The 24,427-nt window shown below is 50.1% G+C and overlaps 4 protein-coding genes across 4 annotated transcripts; 1 reads left to right on the forward strand and 3 right to left on the reverse strand.

Annotated features, from left to right (window-relative positions):
* Positions 1-1,087: 1,087 nt before the first annotated feature.
* Positions 1,088-4,844, reverse strand: EV420DRAFT_1473447 (uncharacterized protein; the record flags this gene model as incomplete). Its single annotated transcript, XM_060469136.1, has 13 exons — positions 1,088-1,133; positions 1,155-1,529; positions 1,689-1,766; positions 1,847-2,083; positions 2,253-2,334; positions 2,896-3,082; positions 3,280-3,299; positions 3,477-3,570; positions 3,758-3,814; positions 3,900-3,996; positions 4,382-4,455; positions 4,536-4,655; positions 4,698-4,844. 13 exons carry the CDS (start codon positions 4,842-4,844, stop codon positions 1,088-1,090), a joined length of 1,614 nt encoding a protein of 537 aa, XP_060340186.1.
* A 512-nt stretch (positions 4,845-5,356) lies between these two features.
* EV420DRAFT_1757918 (uncharacterized protein) lies at positions 5,357-6,091 on the forward strand. Its single transcript, XM_060480528.1, has 4 exons — positions 5,357-5,515; positions 5,577-5,588; positions 5,637-5,657; positions 5,711-6,091. Exons 1-4 carry the CDS (start codon positions 5,469-5,471, stop codon positions 5,874-5,876), a joined length of 246 nt encoding a protein of 81 aa, XP_060340187.1. The 5' UTR covers positions 5,357-5,468; the 3' UTR covers positions 5,877-6,091.
* A 7,601-nt stretch (positions 6,092-13,692) lies between these two features.
* EV420DRAFT_112146 (uncharacterized protein) lies at positions 13,693-14,288 on the reverse strand. Its single transcript, XM_060465921.1, has one exon. The coding sequence runs from the start codon at positions 14,040-14,042 to the stop codon at positions 13,740-13,742; it is 303 nt and encodes a 100-aa protein (XP_060340188.1). The 5' UTR covers positions 14,043-14,288; the 3' UTR covers positions 13,693-13,739.
* Positions 14,168-14,696, reverse strand: EV420DRAFT_1473449 (uncharacterized protein; the record flags this gene model as incomplete). The annotated part of the gene is made up of 4 exons (XM_060469137.1): positions 14,168-14,257; positions 14,311-14,400; positions 14,431-14,559; positions 14,613-14,696. The coding sequence occupies 4 exons, from the start codon at positions 14,694-14,696 to the stop codon at positions 14,168-14,170; spliced, it is 393 nt and encodes a 130-aa protein (XP_060340189.1).
* Positions 14,697-24,427: the final 9,731 nt, after the last annotated feature.

Consider the following 24,427-nt stretch of genomic DNA (forward strand, 5'->3'; position numbering starts at 1 on the left):
CCCACTCAAAAAATATTCATTCTCTTCGATAACATTTCTGGTCGGGACTCGAACCCAGGTCTTTTGCAAAGAAGACACAACAGTTAGCCCCACGAATATACTAATAGCAAGGCAACCCGACGGCCGACGAGACGGTCCAACGCACGAATCCGGATTGCAACCCTGCTCGACGTTCGTTGCACCGATAGTACATTACCCAAGCATACTGTGGCCAAAAAAAGTAATCACCACGTCGATACATTGCTAGAGCAACGAGATAACCGCTAGACTATCAAGGAACGGAGTAAGACTGAATCAACATCACCTCATAAGCTGTTATGGATTCTCCGACCCGGGAACACATCTGGTCATCCTCACCGAGACCGCAGGGACAGTCAGTCGTGGCTAGATTTTGAACACAGTCAGAGATCGAAGAAATATGCAGTTGTACGAAAACTGACTGAGATTGGAATAGCAAAAAGCCATGAATCTCGCCTCCTTGAAAGTAGACCGAGGCGACGCAGCTGAAAAAGTATAACTGAAGCTGAGAGAGGACGAGTTATGTAATAGGTTCTCTCCCGCTATTTTTTGTCTTTTAGGGCTGGACGTGTCATTGTGAGGACAATAGACGTATTTGAAGCCATCCGGATAACGGAGAACCGGTGATTTTATACCTCGACTGAGACTAGGAGCATGTCATACACTACGAGAGAAGAACATAATCAGCATGAATTGTGGGGTCCTGGTCACTCGTCACATACTGGCAGTATATCGTCAATGCTCGAACCGTCTTCATAGTTTGTCACCTTTCTGCTCGCTCATCAGTCCCGCCCTGAATCGAGGGCCACCATGCAGCTTCAGAAAGTGGGCGTTCTTCGGTACGACACGTTGGATCCGAGGGAGGATCTCTTCACCTTTCAAGGTGACGTGCGCACGGTGACGCAGATATTGGTGTAGGCAATCTTGGCGGCTGCTAAGGAAAAGAATAAGAAGCAGCACAGAGTTGCATACGTCAACCCTTCCTCCTTGATCCTTTCGAAGATTCAAAGCTGAACAGATGACTTGTAAGGAAGGAAAAACGAGCGCATCGAACGAAACACATACCGAACTACGAGCTGGACGTTTCCTCCACCACATACTGAACTTTGTACAGTCTACACAAAACGACATGATACCGAGTCGTAAAAACGAGAAGGAAGTTGGCTGGTCTATAATCCTCCTGGTTGGCGGTCACCGGATTGATCTTCAGGAAAACATTCGCTCGTCTGCTGTGCTGTATTTTCCCGCGCATTGGTCGTGGAGCAAAGCGATGTTGAACGGAAAGGCTGAACCGACGACAAGGTGGTTCATGGACTGAAGGAAGGTGCACTGGATAATCATATGTCGTCATCGCGTCCTGTGCCAGCGGGATAAACTGACGTTCGGAAAGGCAAGCCCTCCTGGTCCTCACGCCTCCCAAAAAATTTTCCGCCCTAGCAGCTGGAAGGCAATTATTCGAGGTGGGAGAGGACAAGTCATTTGCTCTTCGCCTCCAGTTTGCACCCTGCAGGCTGGACATGCATTAACCGTTGTCGTTAAGAGGATGAGCACGATAACTGTATATGAAGACGCCGTGTAGCCAACAGAGCACCTGGCATGAATCCGAATGCATCATGTCCTGCCATGGGATATGAGCATGAATTACGATATCCAGATAGTTCGTCACGTACCCTGCATCATCTATACCACCTTCGCCTGGATGTCGTCTTTCTTCCCGTTCTGCTTCTCCCCTCCTCTCGTTCGTGAGGCTGCAGCTTCAAAGTTGTTCGGGCTGATCAAAGATAGTTTGATGAACAAAGGCAGTAAGAGCGGGCTAAGGAACACATACACCGAGCTCTCATCCAGCTCACAGGTTGAACCGTGCGCCGTCGAAAAAGAACGACATCCTTTCCGTGTGGTGCCGTGGTAGCAACAGGCAGGCAGGAAGGAAGTTGCTCCTAGAGTAGCTCTGCATCCTTCAATGGCCCGGTAAGGCGTGCGCTGGTCCCAATCATCAGGCAAAAACCCGAGTGTCCGAAAAGAGACGTCGAATGGGGAAGAACGGTGCATGATGTTTTGAGGGCCTCTGAGGGAAAACATGCCGTATAGTGAGAAAAGAGAGGGAACAATGCGATAACGCTGAGGTTGGATAGGCGTTCCCTGATCCCTGCTCCTTTTGGTTGAGTTATTTTAAGGGCTGAACAAAGATGATCTTATGAGGAAGGTGAAAAAAGCGGGCTGAAGAAAATGCATACCGAGCTACGAGGGCAAATGGCCCCCACCGCATAAAGTCAGTCGGTCTATAATCCCCTCCTGGTTGGCGGACACCGAATCCATCTGTGGATTCCGGTCAGGAAGGTGTTCGCTCGTTCATCTAGTTATATCCCCCGTCCATTGGTCATAACGCAGAAAACCAAAGTGCCATCACTTCCTAGACGAGCAGGAAGGGCTGATTGCCACTTTATCCTCATAGGTCCCAGATGAGGTTCGTGCGTGGAAAGGCGCTGTCAAACTATATTAAACAATCACTGAATATAGTCAGAAAAATGAGAGAAAGAAGAGTCAAGGCCACGCACTACGCATCGCAGGTCTCATTCCAACGCCCCGTTCTGTCCACTACCAGATCTGTTTCCTGATAAGAGATATCCGTGATTGGAGAGCATAGCTTGGATACGCGGAAACGTCGGAAACTATCGCTTCCAACTGGTTTTTATCTCGGACGCTGGGAGCTGGACCCACAGAAAATTAAATGGCTTGTCGTCGTGTCACTGCAAGCTTCGGGCTGGGAAAAGTTCGAAACGGCAGTCGCACGCACCACGCGATTCAGCACAACGCTGACGCGTCATTCGATTCCCATCTTCTCTCGTCGTCATCGTCTGCGAAGTATGCGAATCTCACCCAGACCTATCCTCATACGAAAGCCCCCTGGGCGCATCATCAAAGAAGGCCCATGGATCTTTGGCTTCGGACTTGACGAGAATGACCCATATGCTCTTAACCCCATGACCCTCATCCAGCCACGTTTCTGAAAGCGGACGACAGAAAAATACTGCTTTCCTTTGGTCACGAGCAGCTTGACGACAATCTAGAAGCGACTACAACCGGTGCTGAAGTAATAAGCAGAAGAGGCATCACTTGCACGAGCGACTGGGTCCGTCTTTGAGCATCTACCAGGTGATGAGTTGTTCTCGGGCCCGCCTCGAGGCCTCAAGCTTCAAGACGCGTTCAAATGTTTCGATTCAAATCCCACTATGTCTCGGAAATATCTTGGGCGCTGCGCACCCTCCCGCAGCCTGCAGGTGCTGCAAAATAGAACAAGTCCAACGGTGTCGCACCCCCGAAAACTACATCCTCTCAAACCTTTTCATCGGACGACGTTATTCTATGCCACATCTCTATGCCCGGGCGAGTACAGAACCATATAGATCTCTCGACAGGCACGATTGGCTTAAAACCGGTGAATACGAGCGATAGCTTACGCATGAAATGTCCACAGAAAGGCGGTCGGCCCTGTGCAGTTGGTGATTCATTGTGAATGGGTTGCTGTGGATCCAGGACAATTGAAATCGTGTCCTGCAATAGTATATATGTCTGGAGACATTGCTGAAAGCAGGGAACTGAGACTGGGGGACGGAATCCTTGAGGGGCGTGGTGAGAGTCGTGAGCAGTCAGTCGTAGTTCGAGGATGCTGGCAATGACATTGTTTGGAATTGAAGATGGTTGTACGCCAGCGCAGCACTCGAACCCAGAGCCGGCGTACCGCAATACCGGACGTTTGACGCATCTTTACTGTGCGAGATGAGAGCAGAAATATAGGCTGTTCTTGAACAGAATCACATTGGTTATTGCCTGTATACCAGTCAGCCGGGCATGACATTGAAATGATACGAAGGTAAACGCACCATGGAATTATTGAAAAATTCAATCTTCTTAGTCTCCAGCCTCGAAGAGAATCGTGACCATCTTCCATCCCAGTAATGCCGAGCAGTGGCCAAGGAGCTGCATAATCTGAAGATTTCAAGGGAATGCTACACAGCAATCGCGTCACAAATCCTTCCGAGCGTGCTACTGGTGTAGTTTCATTGGGTCGAAATGGCAGAAAGTCACAGAAAAACTCACTTTCGCGTCTCGCCGTGACGTTACTACGTAGTTCTGTTCCTTCTCCTTATCGGCGACCAAATTTGCCTAGGTACATCATCTCTGGAATTCGAAATGCATGTCTTCCCGTAGTGTCAGTCGTAACGTCGTGCCGTCGGAAAACAGACCACTCACAAAACCTATCACACCCTAGAATCTCGGTCAAACGGGATCCTTCTCGATTATCCTGGTAACTGTTTCTTTGACTGTTGTCAGCGCTAATCAGGAGTAAGAATCGGGGACATACCTTATTGCCAATAAGAACACCTCGAATTTACCACTACGACTCAGACCTTCGTCTAAAAGACGGAGAGGCGAATCCTGCCGATATTCGAGGGAAAGACGGTTGGGCGGTTGTCGAGCGTTGAGATGAAGGTTGAAAGGAGTGAGCTTCGGCTAACTCCGGCAGGCACAGGACGGCGATCGGCCCCTAAGTCTGGACTTCGGACTATCTTTGTATCGTCGAACTTGATCTTGGTCCGGTTGAACAGTTTTACCATCACCACTTTCAGCTTCTCCTCCTAAGGGCACGAATGCTGTTTCTGATACGCTAAGCCTCATACCTCTCGAGCAGTTATAGCATTCCTTGGACACCTTGACTCCTGAAGAATTGAGCCAAAGACGCACGTTTCGACGCAGGCACTCGGTACGGTGATCGTTCGGTCCCCCGACTGAGCTTCGCAACGACTAGCGCGTCTACCTTTGTTCATGCTGTTTCATCCTGTAGGAAGTCATCGTTCCTATTATTCCCTCTTTAGAGGTCTACCGGACTATTTTCTGGCTGGCTATGTCCTCGGGATCATGTCCTGTTCAGCAAGCTTTAACGACTCAGAAATAGACGTGATCCAAAAATAGTGCTCCGATGTTACCTTGGTAAGGCATACCGGCGATCCTGCCCTGCCTATCATCACGGAGGATTGCATACTGGGATCCCTCTCATCGATGTATTAAGTTTTCTTTGCATTTTCTTGGCTGGCCCCCTCTGTACTCTGGTGCACATGACGCCATCGCTTGTTCGTGCTCATGACGCATGGAATGGTGGGTCATTGCTGGTTTCAGTGCTATCAGCCCGCTGCGCGGTGATGGATAGTCTACATACTGGGATTTACGGTACGCTGTTCTTTGATTTCAGGGAATTCTGACGCGCTTATGATGTATAGCGTACACTGAAACGTCGGTGGTATGTAGGAAGATGACAGCCGACTTGTAGCATACCCAAGATGGAATAGACATCAATATATGCTATGGTATAAAAGACGACGTATGAGGTGGGTATTTCTTCACTACGCTACTTCTTTCTTTCTTAACTAACGCGCCTCGACCTCGCTCATAATATGCAATTCAACATTTTCAAACACCTCCTTGGCCTCCCAGGTGCTCGGTGTGTACTGACTCGTTCAAATGTCTTATTTACATACCAATGCTCTCAACGGCGTTCACAGGGAACTGTCCAGGTTCGCACCCTATTCATATATGCTTTTCCCTGACTAAATTTCTACAAGTTTATCTAACTCTGGCCAAGGGTGAGTGAGTTCTATACTGTCCGAAGAGAGAAAGATGATACGACGCACCACAGATACATCCCTCGTGGCAAAGGGAATACCAATGGCCAAGGCTCTGCAGGAAGTGGAGAGAGTCAAGGAGGATCGTCTGGCAATGGAACCGGGAGCGGGGGACATATCACTACCACTAGCCAAGGCTCTGCGACAGCTGGAGGCCGAAGGCCCAGCAGAAGCGAGTAAACGTTGACGAGAGACCTTGATGTCTTTACGCATTTGAGCTGCCGTTTTATCTTATACCTGTCCACCGGTTGCCTTTTGCTATCCCATACTAGTATTTCTTTACTTAAGTGATGTAGTCTTTTCTTCACAGCGAGCAAGAGCTTCGTACTCTTCTCTCGATTTGTGCTACTAGATCTACTTACATATAATTCTATACTTATGCTGATACTTTATCCCATTTTCGATGCGACACAATGAGGGAAGATGAGTTCGTTGTCCCCTGAGGCGTTGGAGAACCTTTCAACTAGTATTTTCCGTATTTTTGATGTAGAAGGAAATTGTACCAATGTTTCGCATGACCATTTGGCCAAGGGTAATTTATTGCTTCAAGTTATGTTTGCCGTAACCCTACCCTTGAGCAAGTGTTAAAACCGTCGCACATCCTTAATGGCATGAGAGAACAAATCCCAGTCAAAAAGTCCCCGCTACTCTTATCTAACATCTCTGGTCGGGACTCGAACCTAGCACACACATGATATGCTACTAAGTAGACTACCAGGACACCAGGTCCCCAACCTGACTGCACTGAATAATGAATTCAGGTATCACGAGAAACTGCCAAGCACCAGCACCAGCACCAGCAAAGTAAACAGATCCCAAATAATAATAACGACTCCAATGAACCCAATCGCAATCAAAATCTCTTCTCATTTTATCACGTTCTCCGATCGGGACTCGAACTCAGGTCCTGTGGCCATCAAACTACCAGAAGGACAATCAACACCACGAATATACTGATAACAAGGCAACCCGATGTCCGACGACCAAAAAACGAAACGGTCCAGTGCACGAATCTGGATTGCGATCCTTTTCGTTGCACCGATAGCATACCCTGGCCAAAAACTAGACGACATCCATATCATAAATTCACGAGATAACCACTGGACTATCAAGGAACACCATCCATTTCAATCATCATAATCTTGTAGCTGTCAGAATGATTTCCCTCACTGTCAGCTTCATCTACCCACTAGAAGCATCTGGTCATCTCGCAAACGGGACCGCAGAGACAGTCTGTCGTGGCTGGACTTTGAACACAGTCAGAAAAGGTCGAAATACGCAGTTGTACGAAAACTGACTGGGATGGGAATAGCAAAAAGTCAAGCGCCATGAAGCTCTCCTCTAGACCGGGACGAAATGACTGAAAAACTATAACTCGAGCTGAGAGAGGACAAGTAATTTTGTTCTTCCCCGCTAACTTTTGTCCTTTAGCGCTGGACGTCTCATTGTAACGATGATAGTCGTCGCATCTGTGTCTGGAGAAGCCGTCCAGATAGAAGAGCGTCTGGCATGCAACCTTGGCGGCTGCTTAGGAAAAGAATGAGACGCAGCACAGAGTTGCATACGCTAACCCCTCCTCTGATCTCTAGAACTGAAGAAATATGACATATAAGGAAGGCAAAAAGATCGCATTGAAGAAAATACGTACCGGACCACGGGCTGAAATGTTTCCTCCGCGGCATACTGAACTTTGTGCAGTCGATGCAAAACGACATGATAGTAAGCTTTGAAACGAGAAGGAATTTGGCTGGTCTATCATCCTCCTGGTTGGCGGTCACTGAATTTGTCCGGTCAGGAAGGCATTCGCTCGTCTGCCTAGCCGTGCATTGGCCATAAAGCAAAGACCAAAGTACCCTCAAACAGGATGGTGAACGGGAGGACTGAACTGCCGGCAACGTGACAAAAGCAGTTCATAGATTGAAGGAAAGCGCGTCGGATGATCAAGTCGCCATCACGTCCTAGGCGGGCGGGAAACGTTGATGTTCGACAAGGCAAGCCCTCTTAACCCTCGCGCCCCTCAAAAAATTTCCGCCCAAGCGGACGGAAGGCTACTATTCGAGGTGGGAAAAGTCAACTCATTCCTTCTTCGCATCCAGTTTTCGTCTTGCAGGCTGGACACGCAACAACGGTCGTCGTCGAGTGTGGTACTTGTATTTGAAGAAGCCATACGATCAGCGGAGCACCCAGCATGAATCCGCTGATATCACACCCCTCGACTGTAGAAAAGCAATAGGATGAGCATGAGTGACGGTATTCAGCCCGTTCGGTACATACCGCAGTGTGTCATCTATGCTACCTAAATCCGAATCGTCTCCGTTTGGACGTCGCCTTGATGTCTTTCTTGCCGCTCGCTCGCTCGCCCCTTCTACGCGGCTTCAGAGATGCAGGAGCTGAACGCGACAAAAGCGAGCGAAAGACAACACCGAGCTCTCATCTTGCTATGGGCTCAAACGCGTGCCGCCGAAGCATACCAGTTTTCGTGCGTGCGAGAAAATTACTTGGAATCAATTCTGTGTACTCGCAAGCTCGATGCCGTGATAGAAACAGGAAGGAAGGAAGAAAGTTTGTCCTCGCATTCTTTAGTGGCTCAGTGAGGCGTTCGCTGGTCGCGAGGCAAAAGCCCGGTGCTGAGAATTTATGTCGAATGGGAAGGATGAAGTGAAAAAGGTGCAGCGCGCTGCCAGTTAGATGAAGATGAGATGATTCAAGGGGTCGTTTTAGACCTTCGTGGTGCAGTGTACCGTCACCTGGTAGAAGAGCGGGAAATAGTGGGAGCGCAAGCCTGAGATATAGGTCCCGAACGAAGTTTGTACATGAAAAGGTGTTGTCAAACTGTAGTAGTCAATCGCTGAATATAGTCAGAAAAGTGAAAGACGGCAAAGGCAGAGTCACACACCAGCTCTCTCATGCTTGCAAGTCTCGTTTTCAACGTTCCATTCTGCTCGCTACCAGACCTGTTCCGAATAGTAGATATCTGTGACTCGAAGATAGGCGTGGCAATTGTATTTGAAGCTTCCATCCAACGAATCCAACGAAGCACCTGGTACGAATCGGGCGATATTTCATGCCTTGGCTGCATGTGCGGTGGGATATGTATATATGAGCATAAATTGCGATATCTGGATCGTTTGTCACATACCGCAGTGTAACATTCATACCATCCGAGTCCGGATTGCTTCAGTTCGCCGTCTTTCTCCCTGCTCCTCCACTTTCTTTCCCTCCTTCCTACCCGTTAGGACAAGCTGACCGTCAGGGGGCCTCGAAATTGTCCGGGCTGTTCAAAGGTAGTTCTATAAGGAACTGCCATAAGAGAGAGCAGAAGAACACACCGAGGCCTTCCAGTCTGTGGGTTGAAACGCAAGCCGTCAAATCATCCCAATTTTTGCACCTGCATATGGCTGGGGAGAAAAATGACTTGAAATCAATTCGCGAATGTGGTGTCGTGGTAGAAACAGGAAGTTTGAACGTTTGAACGCTCGGAGCTGCATCCGTGCAAATTGGAGCAGCGACAAAGAACAACATCCAGTCTGTATGAGTGTATCGGTCGCCGCTTCGGAATTTGAAAAAGTTCACAAACGGCAGTCGCACGCACCACGTGATTCAACACACCACCGACGCGCCATTCAATTCTTCATCTTCAGACTCGTCGCATGAGACGAGAATTGCCCATATGTCTGTCCTGATCCGTATCAGAGCGATATCGTCCAGTAATTACCATATTGGCTTTCCTAAATCTATATCTTATGTCCGACTTTGTCTTCGCCTCCGAATCTCCGCTTAATGTGTCTCCAAGCCTCCAATACAGCGAGCGATTCGTGTGGCAACAGCGCGACAAAATGGGAAGCCTTGCTCTTGTAAAGAAGGATATTACTCGGCTTTGACTGAGAAATAACGGAGACGCGGCTAGTGTGGGAGACGGTCGTATCATTCTTCTCACCCGGTTTATTCTATTTATCTCTGATTCGGTTTAAATCCCCCCCCCCAGACCCAATGACTCCAACCTCGGGTAGCGTGATACCATTAGGCCATGGCTTTAGGTATGATGCATGGACTAGAAAGGATACATACCTATCATCTTGGAAGCCAGCATAAAGAACTTGGGGGTATTCGAAAGTGCTGAATGACATGTCGCGAGCGGAGCTGTGGCCTATCCGTTAAGAAAATGAGGTAGTGTAATGAGAGACCTTTATAGTACCATGGACCATTTCCGTCGACTATTTATCCTACGGAACTTTTTGCATCCCAAATATGCTAAAGCTCCGCAAAACCGGCCTCGTGTCTGCGCCTCCACTGTCACAACTCAATTGATAATATCATATATAGTGTCTTGACTCATGTCATTGCGCCATGTCCGCCGATCTTCAATGGGTCCCTGAAAAGAAGACTCGTTTTCCCTTCCAAATATAGAGAATCCTTTTAGATTTTTCTGATTTCGAAGGCTTCTGGAACCAATATCCGATCAAGGATGCCACCGGCACTGAGACAGACGCGTCAGCGCTAAGAATTTTCTACTTGATCGCGGTTGCTAATCTGAGCTCAAATCCTATGGAGTGACCTCGAATCACCGGTAATTACGGCCATCGACGAAACCACAGCGCTAAATGAAGTATAAGCAAGTGAACATCGCATGTCCCCAGATTTCAGCCACTCCCGTCCCACAGTAATTTAAACTCAGAGAAACTAGTCGAATAAAACTATGACTATTTCTCGTGTAAGTGCGGGGAATTGGGAAGTAGATCAGTCATCACACTCTTCCCCCTCTTCCCCATGAAAAAGGTAGACCGGGATTGGTCCATCATAAACATTGACGTCAGGAAATGAACAAAAAAAGACAAAGCGGTCTATACACGTCACTGGCCGGGAGTCGAACCTATGAAGAAGAACAGGGAAAGATTCATTTCAGGTGCGCGTACTAACCCATGCACTACCAGAGACCATCACCAGAGCGTGTCACTACTCTCCCCAAACTCTCGCTCGCCTTTGGTATGAGCTTGCCACCTGTGTAGGGATGAATAGCAACTAGACTAATGATCAATGAAGGATTTCGTTGCGACGCCAGAATTACAAGTTGAACTCACCGAAAAAATACTCTGTCTGGGGGGAGATGGGAAAACATAATTGGAATGACTTCGGAAACATGCCGAAAGAAAGACCTATCGCACCGGTGTCCACGAATCTGAATTTTTTCAATGCCCTCGAACGAGAGAAGACTCGATTCGTACCTTGGGCGGGCCAAGATAATGAGGAGCAAAGATTTGGTAGCTGGATAGACTCTGAGCGTAACGACCATTATCAGCACAGGGCGAACGGAGCCATTCTCAAGTCCCTTTTGGTCTACAACCAACATCAGTATAAAGGAATGAAGTGCAGCAAAGTCACTCACAAGGGACAAAGCCTCCGTGCCATCATGCGAACGTGCTCCTTGCTCTGCTCGAACTATAGTGTGCACCTTGTCGTAAGAACAAAGCAAAAACCCGAGTGCCGGAAAGGGACGTCGAATCGGGACAGACCCCGGGCGGGAAGGGGATCACTGTGCGCACTTAAGAGCTTTGTGGTTGAGAAAAGCGAAAGGAAGCAACAGCAAAGTCACGCACCAGACCGCTGACGGCCTGCAGGTCTCGTTTCCACCGCCTTGTTCCATCCCTTACCATACCTGTTTCCTGATAGTAGATATGCATATGCTGACAGGCCCAACTGGGTTTCGTCTTGAGCGTTAATTTGAACGTCGGAAGTCGGACCGGCGAAAAATTAACTGGCTTCAGAAAAGTTCTAAACGGCAGTCGCACGCGCCACGTGATTTGGAACAACAGTGACGCGTCGCCCGATTTGGATCATGGATGTCCCATCTTCTTCTCGCCATCATGGCCATCCTCGTCTGCGAAGTCTGTGATCTCAAAAATCCTTTGTCGACTTCCATCACACTTACATACAGGATTACCGGGCTCGGGCAGACCATCAAAGAAGGAATCATGGACCTTTGACGTCTGAAGGCACGAAATGAGAACTGCCCATACGCCGTCCTGACTCATACGAGTGGGATATCCGCAGGTGAGCGCCATGTTTCATTTTCTGACTCCACGACTTATGTCCTTGTCGCAGTGACTTTGCTATAGTGGTCCACTCCCCAGAATCTCCACTAGACGAACCCCAAGGCAGCGAGCAGTACCTATGGAAACTGCACTCCGATGTGAACGAGACCGTACACTCCCCCGTATGATGCTGATCCAGGAAACACGTCGTACGAGTGCTTTCCATCTCCCGACCGCGTCTCCCTCACGATTGGGTGTATGCATACTTACTGGACGTCGTACGACCTTAGGATTTTGATTACGCCATTGTAAATGCATAGTTACCTATCTGATGTATTTTCCCTCCAACATTGTGTGAAGCAAACCGCGCTAGCCCTCGGAGCTCATATACAAACTTGAACCATAAGCATTAAATCCCTGATCAGGCAGCCCAGGATTTTAACAACTCTTCTAACTAACTGTGGAGAGACTAACAATTTCCATATAATATGGGAGAAACGATACAGCTTCACGAATTTCCCCGCAGCTAGCGATTAATCTTGACACCAATTCTGTCTCTTCATAGTAGGATCCGGGTATGAATAAAATAGCATCAAGCCCACACAACCCTCCTACGCACCTCGGTTCAAAAATAACAGCACGATGGAACATTCCCAGTCAAAAATCTTACTTTTTCCATTTCCGACGTCTCTGGCTGGGACTCGAACCCAGTGTTAGCACGACACCACTAGACTACCAGGGGACAAACACAGTCTACATTGACCGATACTCGAACGAGTGAATCCGGGTGTCATGAGAAACTAGGTCTTTACTATCCTAACAATAACAAGTTACAAGGATGCAACAACAGCGCTCACAAATACAATCAAAATGAAAAATACCTCACCGTAATCATTGCATCTCCTGATTGGGACTCGAACCCAGGTCTTATGGCCAGGTTGATACCACGAGACTACCAGAAAGCACAACACGAATATACTAATAGTAAGACGACTCAACAGCCGACAAGGATTGCGGACCACGATGGATTCTTCGACCTCCACCTGCCCGCAACAACTGTTTGCACCGGGAGCGTGACGTGGCTGGACTCTGAACACAGCCAGTAAGGAAGAAAGTACGCGTTTATATGACAACTGACCAGGAGGATCCATCCATGGGCAATTCTTCAGTCGCATACAAGGATGGATATGAGGTTGTCCTGCGAACAAACTTTAGGTTCGAACGCGTCACAGTCGCCAGGATGGACGACGTACTTGCACTTGAAGAAGCCGTCTGGCTGGTGACATCTCATGTTCATGCTTTGACTGAGACTAGGAGTGCGCCATGCGCGACGAGAGAACAACATCACGAGCATTAATCCCGGTATCTGGGTCATTCGTCACATACAGCAGTATATCGTCAACGCCCGGATCACTGCCTGATACCTCTCTGAATCGAGGGCTTCCAGGTAACTCGGGAGAGCTGGTAGGAAAGGTTGGAATGCCACCGCCGGGTCGACTTCTTCAAATACCCGTTCCTCTTTCTCCCCGCTCTTCCTCTTCCTCCCTCCTGGCCATCAAAATCTGGGAGGCTATTTTATATTAAGTGAAGGAAAAAAGGAGCGGGCTGAAGAAACCACATACCAAGCTACGGGCGGAAACGCTTCCTCCATCGCATACCGAACTTGGTGCAGTCGAGCTAAATACTAAAATGCCATGGTGGCGACTCCACTCTGCCCGATCTGCAAGAGATGGAACAGGAAGGAAGGCCTTCGCTCATCCGTCTAGTCGTATTTTCCATGTGTTGGTCATGAAGCAAAGAACCACAATACCCTGGAAGAGGATGCCGAATGGAAAGGATGAGATATCCGACTCGATGACAATGAAATGGTCCATGGCGTCATTGAGAACATTGCAGTGTGCCATATGCATTGCCTCCTAGGCGAGTGGGAGGTGGTGCGATGCTCATGTCAATTATGAAGTGGTGGGCCATCGCGGAGCATGGCATATCCGAGTCCTGTGTGAGCGGAAAGCACCTAGGCTTGCTTCAATGAGATCATTGTCCCTTTCTCACCGGTCGTGATGTCCAAAACTTGATTGACCACGAGGCCGGAGATACATGACATTGATGTTTGCGTGAGAGTGTAATTCAAAAGCAGAATTGCGCTGCTCTCAGCCCGGAACTTGTCAGAGCTGCGCTCACGCGCTTTTTGGGACAACCGGGAGTGCATTAAAGCGAGCGTTGAGGGACCTTTGATATTTGACAGTGCGTGGAACGCGGCATCAACGTGGCGGGCTGTAGGGAAAAAGATGACTTGTTTCGATAAGCCTTTGTGCATATCTTGATCTTCTTTAATTAAACAAAGCAGAGTTACAAGGTACTGCGGGAAGGGAGTGATTATATGGGATCGCTCGACTGCAGGAATCACAGCGTGTGAACAATACAAGGTAGAGAATCCACTGATTAGAATGTACAATGCTCGTGACTAGGCCGTTTATCCTCGTGAATTGTGTTGACGTATTGGAAACCTTCTCTTAGTTGTTTCTTGGAAATCTAGATGAGCTTGAGTATCGCGGCGTCGTCGAGCAAAGACACGGCTGACTAACCTGTTGAACGTCCCTACTGATCGTGGCGGAGAAGTGAAGAGTTTGTCTGGGTGCCTTAGGCAGGTACTTTTGAATTTGATCCAATTGTGACTTGAAGCAAGCGTCCAACAACTAATCGACTTTGCCCATAATATAATCCTTAAGGGAGAGATGCTGATTGAAACCATGATTTTCCAAGTGGTCAGCCGGACGACCAGGCGTCGCTATGACGATATCACAACCCTGGCCATTGAACTTGGCAAGCTCTGCCTAGGAGCTGGTATATATGAGGAGCAAAGTCACAGAATACAGTTACCACTTACTTGTTGCGGGGGAGTGAGAGAAGTTATTCCTCTCGCGAGTGAGGTTCCAGAGGGATACGAGCTGCCAGAAGCAAGACTCGTCATGATGAAGATTTTCAAACTGTGAGGGCTTGCAAGAGTCTCTGCCTCCCTAGCAATATAAGATGGGCAAAAGGAAGAAATTTTAAGCTCTAGATGTCCTGTACCAACACAAATAGATGAATACGCACCTGAATTGCCACTTCCCGAGTCGGCGAGCACACCAAGACCGAAACTCCTTTCTGAGTCTTGCTCTTTGATAAAGTTTCGATGACAGGAAGGAAGAAGGCTAAGGTTTTCCTTGTTACACGTTAATGTAGGTTCGCAAGAACAGGGATGATAATTTACTGGTTCCGGTGCGAGCTTGTACGAGAAGATCTTGGCCGGTCAGTGCATGCTGAGCGCAAGTTCCAGTAAAAGGAAGTTACATTAAGTTATCGGTACACGCACGTCAAAAATTTCGGGCTATACCTCCAGTGAGAAAAGGCCAGGGTCAAGTGTCGAGTTAAGTTCCCATGTTAACCTTGAGCCTGCGTGATGAATCTAGTGAACTACTGAGCTTGTACAGAGATAAAAGATTTTAACAACATACACATACTTTAGCAAATTAGGACACCTCAGATCTCAGAGATAGAGGCTTTTGAAAGTCCGTTCAGACGTGTCTCCAACGCTTGTGGCCATACCATGACGAGTTACTTCTATCGGAAGGAAGGGTTTGATGGACTCTGTTTTGGTTGCGGTCCAAGTATTGCGTTCAACGAAAAAACAGCAGATCTAGAAGAAGTAAGTCTCATATCGAATGGCGACGAACGCACCTCATCAATCATGCATCTTGAACATCTTCTTTTTCATCTTTTTCAAGCCACAGATTTCCCCCGTCTCCCGCTTCCTAGCAAGAAACACTTCGCTATATCAGCTCGGCTAAACCTAGGCTATAATATAGAATCGGTTAACGCGAAGCTTAGTATGCCACCTGCAGAGAAGGACGCGTTTGCGCCCACGGTAGCTCTTGAACTCGCTGGCATACTCAGAGATAGTGGGCCTGGGTGTCCTCGTTGAACTCGACTTGTCATTCGTTTCGGGCTTGCGTTTGACCTCTGCCGTATCGAGGGACCGCCATTTTGTGCAACAGCGATGAACTTGGCTGAGTTGGTAGCGGCTGAGTCGTGTGTTAAGGTCGGGTACTAAGAGTCAAAGTCGTAGGTTTTAAAACATGATAATACAAATAGTGGTTGGGCGACACAAGATGTTCAGGAAAAGACGAACAACTATTGAAACATGGGCAGATAGCAGAAGCGGACTCGAAAAGGGCATCAAAGCCCAAAGAATGATGAATGCTGGATCATGCCGAATTATGCCGATATTGCCGAAATAAGATGACGTATGTACACGGGGAAACCTCGGAGGTAATGAAAATGCACCGCCACCGAAACCCTCAGGACTGCATAAGACCGAGACCTGTATACACAGGACTCAGAACTGGATGTAGTCAGAAAAATGAGAGAAAGTGAAGCCAAAGATTCTCCGATCGGGACTCAAACCCAGGTCTTGTAACCATCAGACTACCACGAATATACTAACAGCGATGCAGCCCGACGAGGAAAAAACGAGACGGTCCAGTAGGAATCTGAATTTCGATCCTTTTTGTTACACCGAATACCGATAGCATACCGTGGCAAAAAAAAAAAGTCAGTGCCAGACTTAGGGTCTAAGCTCATGAGAAAACTGCTAGACTATCAAGGAACATATAATGGTTGAATCATCGTACCCTTGTAGATGTGAGGATCATTCCCGTCCCTTCATCTATGCATCTACTCATCCTCACCAAGACCGCAGGGACGGTCAGTCATGGCTAGACTTGGGACATGGTCAGAAAAGGAAGAAATGCGCAGTTGTATAAAAACTGACTGAAATGGGACAAGCACCATGAAGCTCTCCTCCTTGAAACGTAGACCGAGGCGACAAAGCTGACAAAGTATAACTCGAGCTGAGAGGACTAGTTAATTAGTTCTTCGCCACGAGTTTTTGCTTTTCAGTTAGAAGCGTTATTGTAACGACGGTGGACGCCGTACTTGTTTGGAGAAGCCATCCCGCTGGCGAAGCATCTGGGATGAGCCCGGTTATATCTCATGCCATGACTAGTACCATATGCTGTGAGAGGACGGTGTCATAAGCATGAATTGTGGTGTCCAGGTCGTTCGCAACGTACAATAATGCATTTTCAATGCCCGAATTGTCTTCACAGTTTGTCATCTTTCTGCTCGCTCATCAGCTTCCTCCTTGAATCAGGGGTTGCCATGCATCTTCGGAAAGCGAGTGTTATTCAGTAGGACATGTTGGAATGTGTCCACCAGAGGGTCTTGGCACTTTTCAGGGTGACGAGTGCATGGTGACGCAGATATTCGTATACCGGGAATCATTGGCAGTGGCTAAAGAAAGGAATGAGATGCAGCACAGCGCTCCATATGTCAACCCCTTCTCCCTGCCCCCTTCGAAGATCTAGAGCTGAACAAATATGACTTATGAGGAAGGCAAAAGAGCGCATTGAAGAAGACACATACTGAACCATGAGCTGATACGTTTCCTCCACCGCATACTGAACTTTATGCAGTTGAGACAAAACAACATGAAAACTATTCCATTCTTCCAGATTTTCAAGTTGCGAAATGTGAAGGAAGCGGATTGGTCTGTGTTGGTGGCACCGAATTTATCTGGTCAGGAAGGCATTCGCTCGTCCATCTAGCCGTTCATTGGCTATAACGCAAAAACAAAAGTATCCGAAAAAGATTGTCGAAAGGGATGCAGGCGGGAAACGTTGATGCTCGAAAACTCAAGCCCTCCTGATCTTCGTGCCTCCCAGAAACATTTCCGCCCAAGCAGGTGGAAGGCTATTATTCGAGGTAGGAAAGGACAAGTTATTTGCTCTTCGCCTCCAATTTTCGTGTTGCAGCCTGGACGTACAATAATCGTCGTCATCATGAGGATGCAAGGGGGTAGTAAAAGTTAAGAAAATCATATCGGGTCGATATTATTTTTAAGCCCTCCACCGACCCACCGACCCACCGCATGGGAATAACATACCCATAAAGGATAGATTCTGTGACTAATACAGCTTACATATCACTTGAGATTTTCGGCCGTTGTCCTTTTGCGTGTCTCTACCTTGGTCTCTACATGATATTTTCCCTCGTCATACTTTATCAAGTGCTGCAGGACCTGGCTGCTCCTAATATTTATCCCTGACAATCAGATACTGAATATATACATCATCTCATGCCTATATGTAGGCAAAGCCAGGAGACAAAACCCGACATAAAAGTGGCAGATGGTCGGAAGAAAATATTTTGTGACCGAACTCACCTGACTAATCGCTGTGCCAATAAATGGCAGAATGGAATCCAGTGTATCTCGGGTTCTGGAGCTGCTTTTGGTCATTTGGGATGTAAATTGGGAGTTATCATCGAATATGGGATGCCCATATGCTATTTTGGTTGGTATGGCAAATTATTTTTAGTGACCTTTTTGGCCGACCAACCGACCAACCGGATGTGCCAGGCTGACGGCCCGCAACCCCCTTGTGAGGATGAGCATGGTAACTGTACTTGAAGACATCGTGCAGCCAATGGAGCACCTGGTATAGATCCAAATGCATCATGTCTCTGCCACAGTGTTACGGTTATTCTTTTCTTTTTCTTTTCTTTTTCTTTTCTTACGTATTCACGCTTACTTTATGCTGCGATTTCGATCGGACGTTGCTGCGGCACTATCTTTAGCCTACGCAACGTGTATTTAAGTAGAGCCTCAGCTGGTCTAAACCCCAGCTTCGGCTAAGGTTTATTCTACCTAACTTGAACTCCGTTCTTCGTGACTATCTGTCCCATCGACTTTCGTTGCCTTTGATCTGTTGGATCGTCGCCTACCGAAGTGCGAGTAGCGACCCTAACACATCTAAGTCGATAGAGTTAGTGGCTTACATTTAGCCGAAGCTCGCTTTACGTTGCTCAGCGTCACTTCCAGAAAGAGCGCTGCCCAACCATCTTCGAGAAATTACCCTTGCTTGACCAGAGGAGGTCATCGCCTGCGTTCGTGTGGACAACCCGGTGCTTGTCAACGCATAGCGAGTGGACCGACGGAAAGGCACTCACTTTCAAGATTCAGCCGATACACTTCATCGTTGCAGTAGTCCTTTGGGTAATCCCATTCCGACTACTCCTCCTGTTGCTCGTGTTCGACTTGATTTTTGGATTCATCTTCTACGACAACCTACTCCTTGCAGTCTTCTTGACTGTATACTTAACCTTCCTCCTAATCGGACTCGGAATATCGGCAGTGTTGCTAGCAAGTCTGCTAGTCGCCCTGTATACGTTATACCCCCGTCTTGTTTAGGAACCACGTATCCCAACACGAAACCTTTCGTACTCGCCCTCCAGCTTGCATCGCTATTGACGATCATCTTGCTGATAGTAACAAGCTTCCCTGATTCCAACGAGTGTGAGATCTTGTTAATGAACGGCTCAAATTACGAGACCGACCTTAGCTTGATCATTGCGCTCCTAATCGTTCTCACCATCCTTGCGGTATACCAGCTTGCATGGTCAATCGTCGACCTACGCCAAGGATAGACATCTATACGGATGCCCTGGTCCGACGCCATTCCTGCAATCTTCGTAACTTTTATCACCTTTTTCTTGTCCATTTCTTTGTACTACACACTCCGCTGCTGCCGGCAACAGAGAAGGATTCGACCTCAGCTTCCCTTCCACTACGTGCCCAGCCAACCCGCATATCCCCCGCAGGTGATAGACATCCCCGCGGCCTCGCAGCAAACACTACCCGTCCCAGGAACCCCTCAGCTAGAGCTACACTCTCTTTATGGAGAGTCCCTCTACGGATCGTCGCGACCCAGCTCACGATCCTCAGAGTCGAGCACCGACTCCTACAGAAGCGCCACCGCCGAGTCAACCGACTCCCGCGACATCACCGATACCAGGAGCGTATTCTTCAACAGAGGAGACTCGCCCCTACCAGGTCTCTTCGACCAGCCTCCAGTCGAAGGCGAGTCAAGCCCCGACAGAGGCCGAAGACAAGACACCAGGCATCTGGTCGCGCGCGAAGAAAGCCCTGATACCGAGTTCGAAGGGGACGGGCTCACCGAGTGGGAAAGAACCCGCCTCGACGACATCCTCGACGACCTCTACCCGAACACGGAGGAGGATGCAACCTATACCGGAGACAACTGGTCCGGAAGGTCGTCCACCAAGTGGGTCGACGCCCAGTGGGGAGACTCCGACATCGGAGCAGAGCGGAGAAGGTTTATACAGAGGCAAAAGGACGACTACGACGCCGATTCCGGAGAGCTTGGCCTCGGAGCCTCCGCGGCTTCCACCAGTGCAGCTCACCCACAGTCTCTTCCAAGGGCCTGGTCAACCAATAGGGGACCTCCAGTCGCCTGGTACCCCAGCACCAGTTGGGTCTACGCCGACAACGGGGAAGAGACTTCTGTGGCCGGAGAGCAGACCAGAGGAGAGCCCGACCCGGTCGCTGCAAGGACCGCGGCCCCAGAGGTCCCTTCCCCCGTCACCACGCACGAGCCGACGGGTCGGGAGCTTTGGAGCGAGTTCCCAGACCTCGACACCGAGGAACTTGGGACAATTACCGCCGCCGAGCGCCTCGCCGGAGTCTCCAACTGGGAACCGTCCGTTGCGTCGAGAGCCTTCGCCGACCCAGTCCCTCTCGCACAGCGTCCGTGGCCCCTCCTCTATCACACGTACGTCGAGTCCCTCGGACTCCCTCGAAATGTCCGGGAGTCCCCAGAGGTCCAGGCCCGAATGGACCGAGGTCGAGCGCATGATGCACGCATCCGACGCGCCGAGGAGGACGCCCTCTATGGGCCAGATGGATTCTGGGACTTACCCGTGGAGCCCGACGCCACTCCCGCCGAAATCGATAACCGGATACGAGCCGCTGCCGTTCGCTACACCGGATACGCCCGGAGGGCAGGAGCCGACCTCGAGGCCCGAGCTCGAGCCTGGAGAGTCTATCAGGAGGAGATCTCCAATGAGGACTCCGACATTGGCAGGTGGAGGAGAAACAAAGAGCTCGATCGACTCGCCAGAGAGAGGAAGGACGCGAAGGATGCCGAGTCGGCCTCCAAACCAAGCCCTCGAACCGACGGTAATGACGGCGGTGAGGCAGGTCCTTCTTCAGGGCCCAGTGCCTAGACCAAGCATATTCGAATTGTTACCGTGGCACGGACTATATGAAATCATGATGGAAGACATGGAGAAAGACCCGCAGTGGCTCTTCTCCGAAGCAGGGCAGGATTACCGTCACGCCAAGGGCATGGGTGACGTGTACCTAATGAAAAATATCCTCGAAGTAGAAACCTGGCACCGGGCGGCTGTCGTCTGGAACCTGGTAAACCCCACTACCCCGCAGCGAGGGTGTGAGCCCTATAGAAGGCCTCAACCGATGCCTCACCCGACGGACCCATCGGACTTCTTTCCCGAGGGGTTCTTCGGTGGAGCAGGCGAAGACGACGACGACATGGACGACCCAGGCGCTGGGCCGTCTCGCACCGACAAGGGAAAGGGGTCCACAGTACCCCCGTTCCCACCAAAACAGCCGCCATACCCGGACCCCGCGGGATATCCTCCCCCGGGGGAAAATCGAAACTTACGGTCGGTATCGCGACCGCCCAAACCGCCGGTACCACCGCATGTACCATCCCCGCCGGACCCGATTCCACCCTGGCAACTTGCGCCAGGGGCAGTCAATAACCCGTGGAACGATGTCAAACCTAAGCTGGTAACCCAGCCGGAATATTTCACCGGGGTTTCTTCGGACATCACCCGCTTCCTCCACCACTGCGAAGTTTACTTCGCGGTGTTTCCTATGTATTACTCTATGAACGATCAGGGGCACAACCCCTACCGTATTACGTTCGCCCAGGGGTACTTACGAGGGGACGCGCAGCAGTGGTGGGTCGACCAGTATTACCGATACCGGGACCCGCAGGGTCATTGGAGATTCCCCACCTGGGCGGAATTCTCCGAGGATCTCCGACGCGAGTTCCGCGAAGTCGCAGAGCTGACCATTTGGAAGTCCGAGTGGAAGAAGATCCGGCAGGCGGATTTCAAATCCGCAGTCGAATTCTTCGCGAAGTTCGAACGACTAGCCCACAAGTGCGAGGAGTTCAGAGACGAGAAACAGATGTTCGAAGCGGTCGAAGCGGCGATAAGGCCAACGGTGCGGAATACGGTTATGCATGGGGACAACGAGCGCCCTACAACCTACGCACAGTGGAAGGCGCGAGTCCTAAGGATCGACGCCAATTATAGGTACGGAGTAGCCCAAGGACTGGGCAGTAAGTCCTCCTCGAACCAAGGCGGTTCGGGTCGAGGCAATCAATCGAAGGGAAGCGGATCGGGTTCCGGGGGCGATAAGAAGGACGCCACTGGAACCACTTACGGAGGTACCGGGCAGCCGATGGAGATCGATAAGCTGCGGTCCGACAAGCGGTGCTTCAAATGTGGGAACACGGGGTGGAACCCAAAGCACAAATGCCCTGACGATAAGTCCAAGTGGCTTCCCGTCAAACTCCCCCCTCGCAAAAAGCCCAATGTCGCCCGCCTCCGCCAATTACTCGCTGAGGCAGAAAAAGAAGACTTAGGCAAAGACACGAAGGTCGAAGAGGTGAAAGACGAGAAGGGGAAGTCGTCAAAAGACGAGCCGGCGTCGAAATAAGCGATTCGACGGCGTCGGCAAAGGACTTAGTTTCACCTGGTGCGCATTCTTGTACTACTAGTCGGACTTATACTACGTATGTAGGTACCCCTTTTGAGCAATATCAGAACATTTTCGCCGCGTTACCAGTAGAAGAAACTAAGGATTCGGAATCGCAACAACAAGACGGCGTAGGAGGGGATTACCGCCTCCTGGCGCGGTCTGCGCTTGGAACTGAACCCCTAGGGGCCGTCCGAGCTCAGGAACCCCCGGCGCACCGCACAGGGAAAGCCCCTCGAGGGCAGAGCCCCCTAGGTAGCGTTTCGACTGCACCCTTGACGAAGGGAGGTCAGCCCGGAGTGGGAGAAAGGTCGTCAGCCCAGCCCGCTGGGCCTGCGTCTCCGCCTGTGGAGGCGTCTGTTCCAGTGGGAGGCGTCGGAAAAGCAGCTGAGGCTGTGAGCTCGGGGGACCACCTGCCCTTAGTAGCCAAGGGACACCCGACGGCAAACAGTGCAGACCCCTCGAAGGAGCCAATATGTGTGCCCCCGCGAAGGGCAACCCGAAGTACCGCCGGGTCTAGGAAGAGCAATAAGGACAGGACGAATGTGGAGGTTACAACGCCGCGCACAAGCGCCCGAGGCCAGGGCCGAAGAAAGGGCAGAGCGCCCTCCTCTACCGACTCGTCGGAAGGTGACCAAATGCCACCGAGGGGCCTTCCCGACCGGCCCGGCGACCAACTGCCGCGCACGAGTACAAGACCCCAGGTATCCGTAGAAGAAGTAGAAGACGAAGAAGCCCACCTACGGTCCGACATACCAGTCGTAACCCCGAAGAGGCCCTCGTCCCCCTCCGTGTCTCTCACCGCGAATACCAACGACAAAAAGGTATTTGCGGCGATGTATTACGAACCCCACGGCATCCTATGGACCCGTCGGGCCTTACGAATTGCTCGAGGAGATGCGGCAGTTCGCGCCGTTCTCAATGGATGGGTACACCCGCGACGACGCGAGGAAGTGACGGACAAACTATGCCATCAGCTGGAGGAGCAGACGGAAACAGCGGCTCAAGCCAGAGAACGGTGGCAATGGATGGAGGATTTACAGAAGCCACCAATGTACATACGAGGGAGGAAGGGGCGGAATGTCTCAATAAAAGTACAGTTGGAAACACTTGATACTAGGGAAATCCACGCTGTGGCTGCCCTAGTCGACAGCGGAGCAACCGGGAGCTCAATCGATCGTGCCTGGGCCCAGGCCCACGATCTCAACCTGAAAAAAGCGGCCCGACCCGTCCCGGTCTACAATGCCGACGGCACCCGTAACAAAGGAGGGGATATCACCGACTATGCCGAAGTACGGCTACGAATAGGAGACCACGTTGAGCGAATCGAACTGGCCGTGGTCGACCTAGGTTCCACCCCCTTGTTCCTGGGGCATGACTGGTTACAACGTCATAACCCGCTCATTGATTGGGACACCGGAGCCGTCACATTGGCCCGGTGTACGTGCAGAAAGATTCCCTTTTCCCTGCCCGACACCGACCCGTCAGCACGATGGGACGAGTATGAGGAAGGGGACACCATTCTAGTGATCGATTTCGAAGAAGCGTTCCACGTCAGAGCTATGGGGACCAGGGCCAACGAGTTAGCCGCCCAAGCCAACGCCAAGAAGGGCGCTAAGTCGTTCGAGGAAATAGTACCCGAGGAGTATCGGGACTTCAAAGACATCTTCGATAAAGAAAACTTCGATGAACTCCCCCCTCGTAAACCCTGGGATCATGCCATTGAGCTAATCCCCAACGCTAACGCCAACCTCGACTGTAAAGTCTATCCGCTCAATCCGATGGAACAGGAGGAACTGGACAAGTTCCTGGATGAGAACTTAGCCACCGGACGAATCCAGGCCTCGAAATCTCCAATGGCCTCTCCATTCTTTTTCGTTAAAAAGAAGGATGGGAAGTTACGACCCGTCCAGGACTACCGAAAGCTTAACGAGATGACCATCAAGAACCGTTATCCGTTACCGCTTATCGGGGAGCTCATGGACCGACTAAAGAAGGCCAAGTACTTTACC

This window comes from Desarmillaria tabescens (assembly GCF_030435595.1).
Source record: "Desarmillaria tabescens strain CCBAS 213 chromosome Unknown EV420scaffold_1, whole genome shotgun sequence".
In the NCBI taxonomy this organism is placed as follows: Eukaryota; Fungi; Basidiomycota; class Agaricomycetes; order Agaricales; family Physalacriaceae; genus Desarmillaria; species Desarmillaria tabescens.

Excerpts from the sequence above, each read along its gene's own strand:
- EV420DRAFT_1757918 (XM_060480528.1), top strand. The coding sequence starts at position 5,469 with ATGCAATTCAACATTTTCAAACACCTCCTTGGCCTCCCAGGTGCTCG. Across the intron at positions 5,658-5,710 it reads TTATCTAACTCTGGCCAAGG|ATACATCCCTCGTGGCAAAG; the intron begins GTGAGTGAGTTC and ends GACGCACCACAG.
- EV420DRAFT_112146 (XM_060465921.1), bottom strand. The coding sequence starts at position 14,042 with ATGCACAAAGGCTTATCGAAACAAGTCATCTTTTTCCCTACAGCCCGC.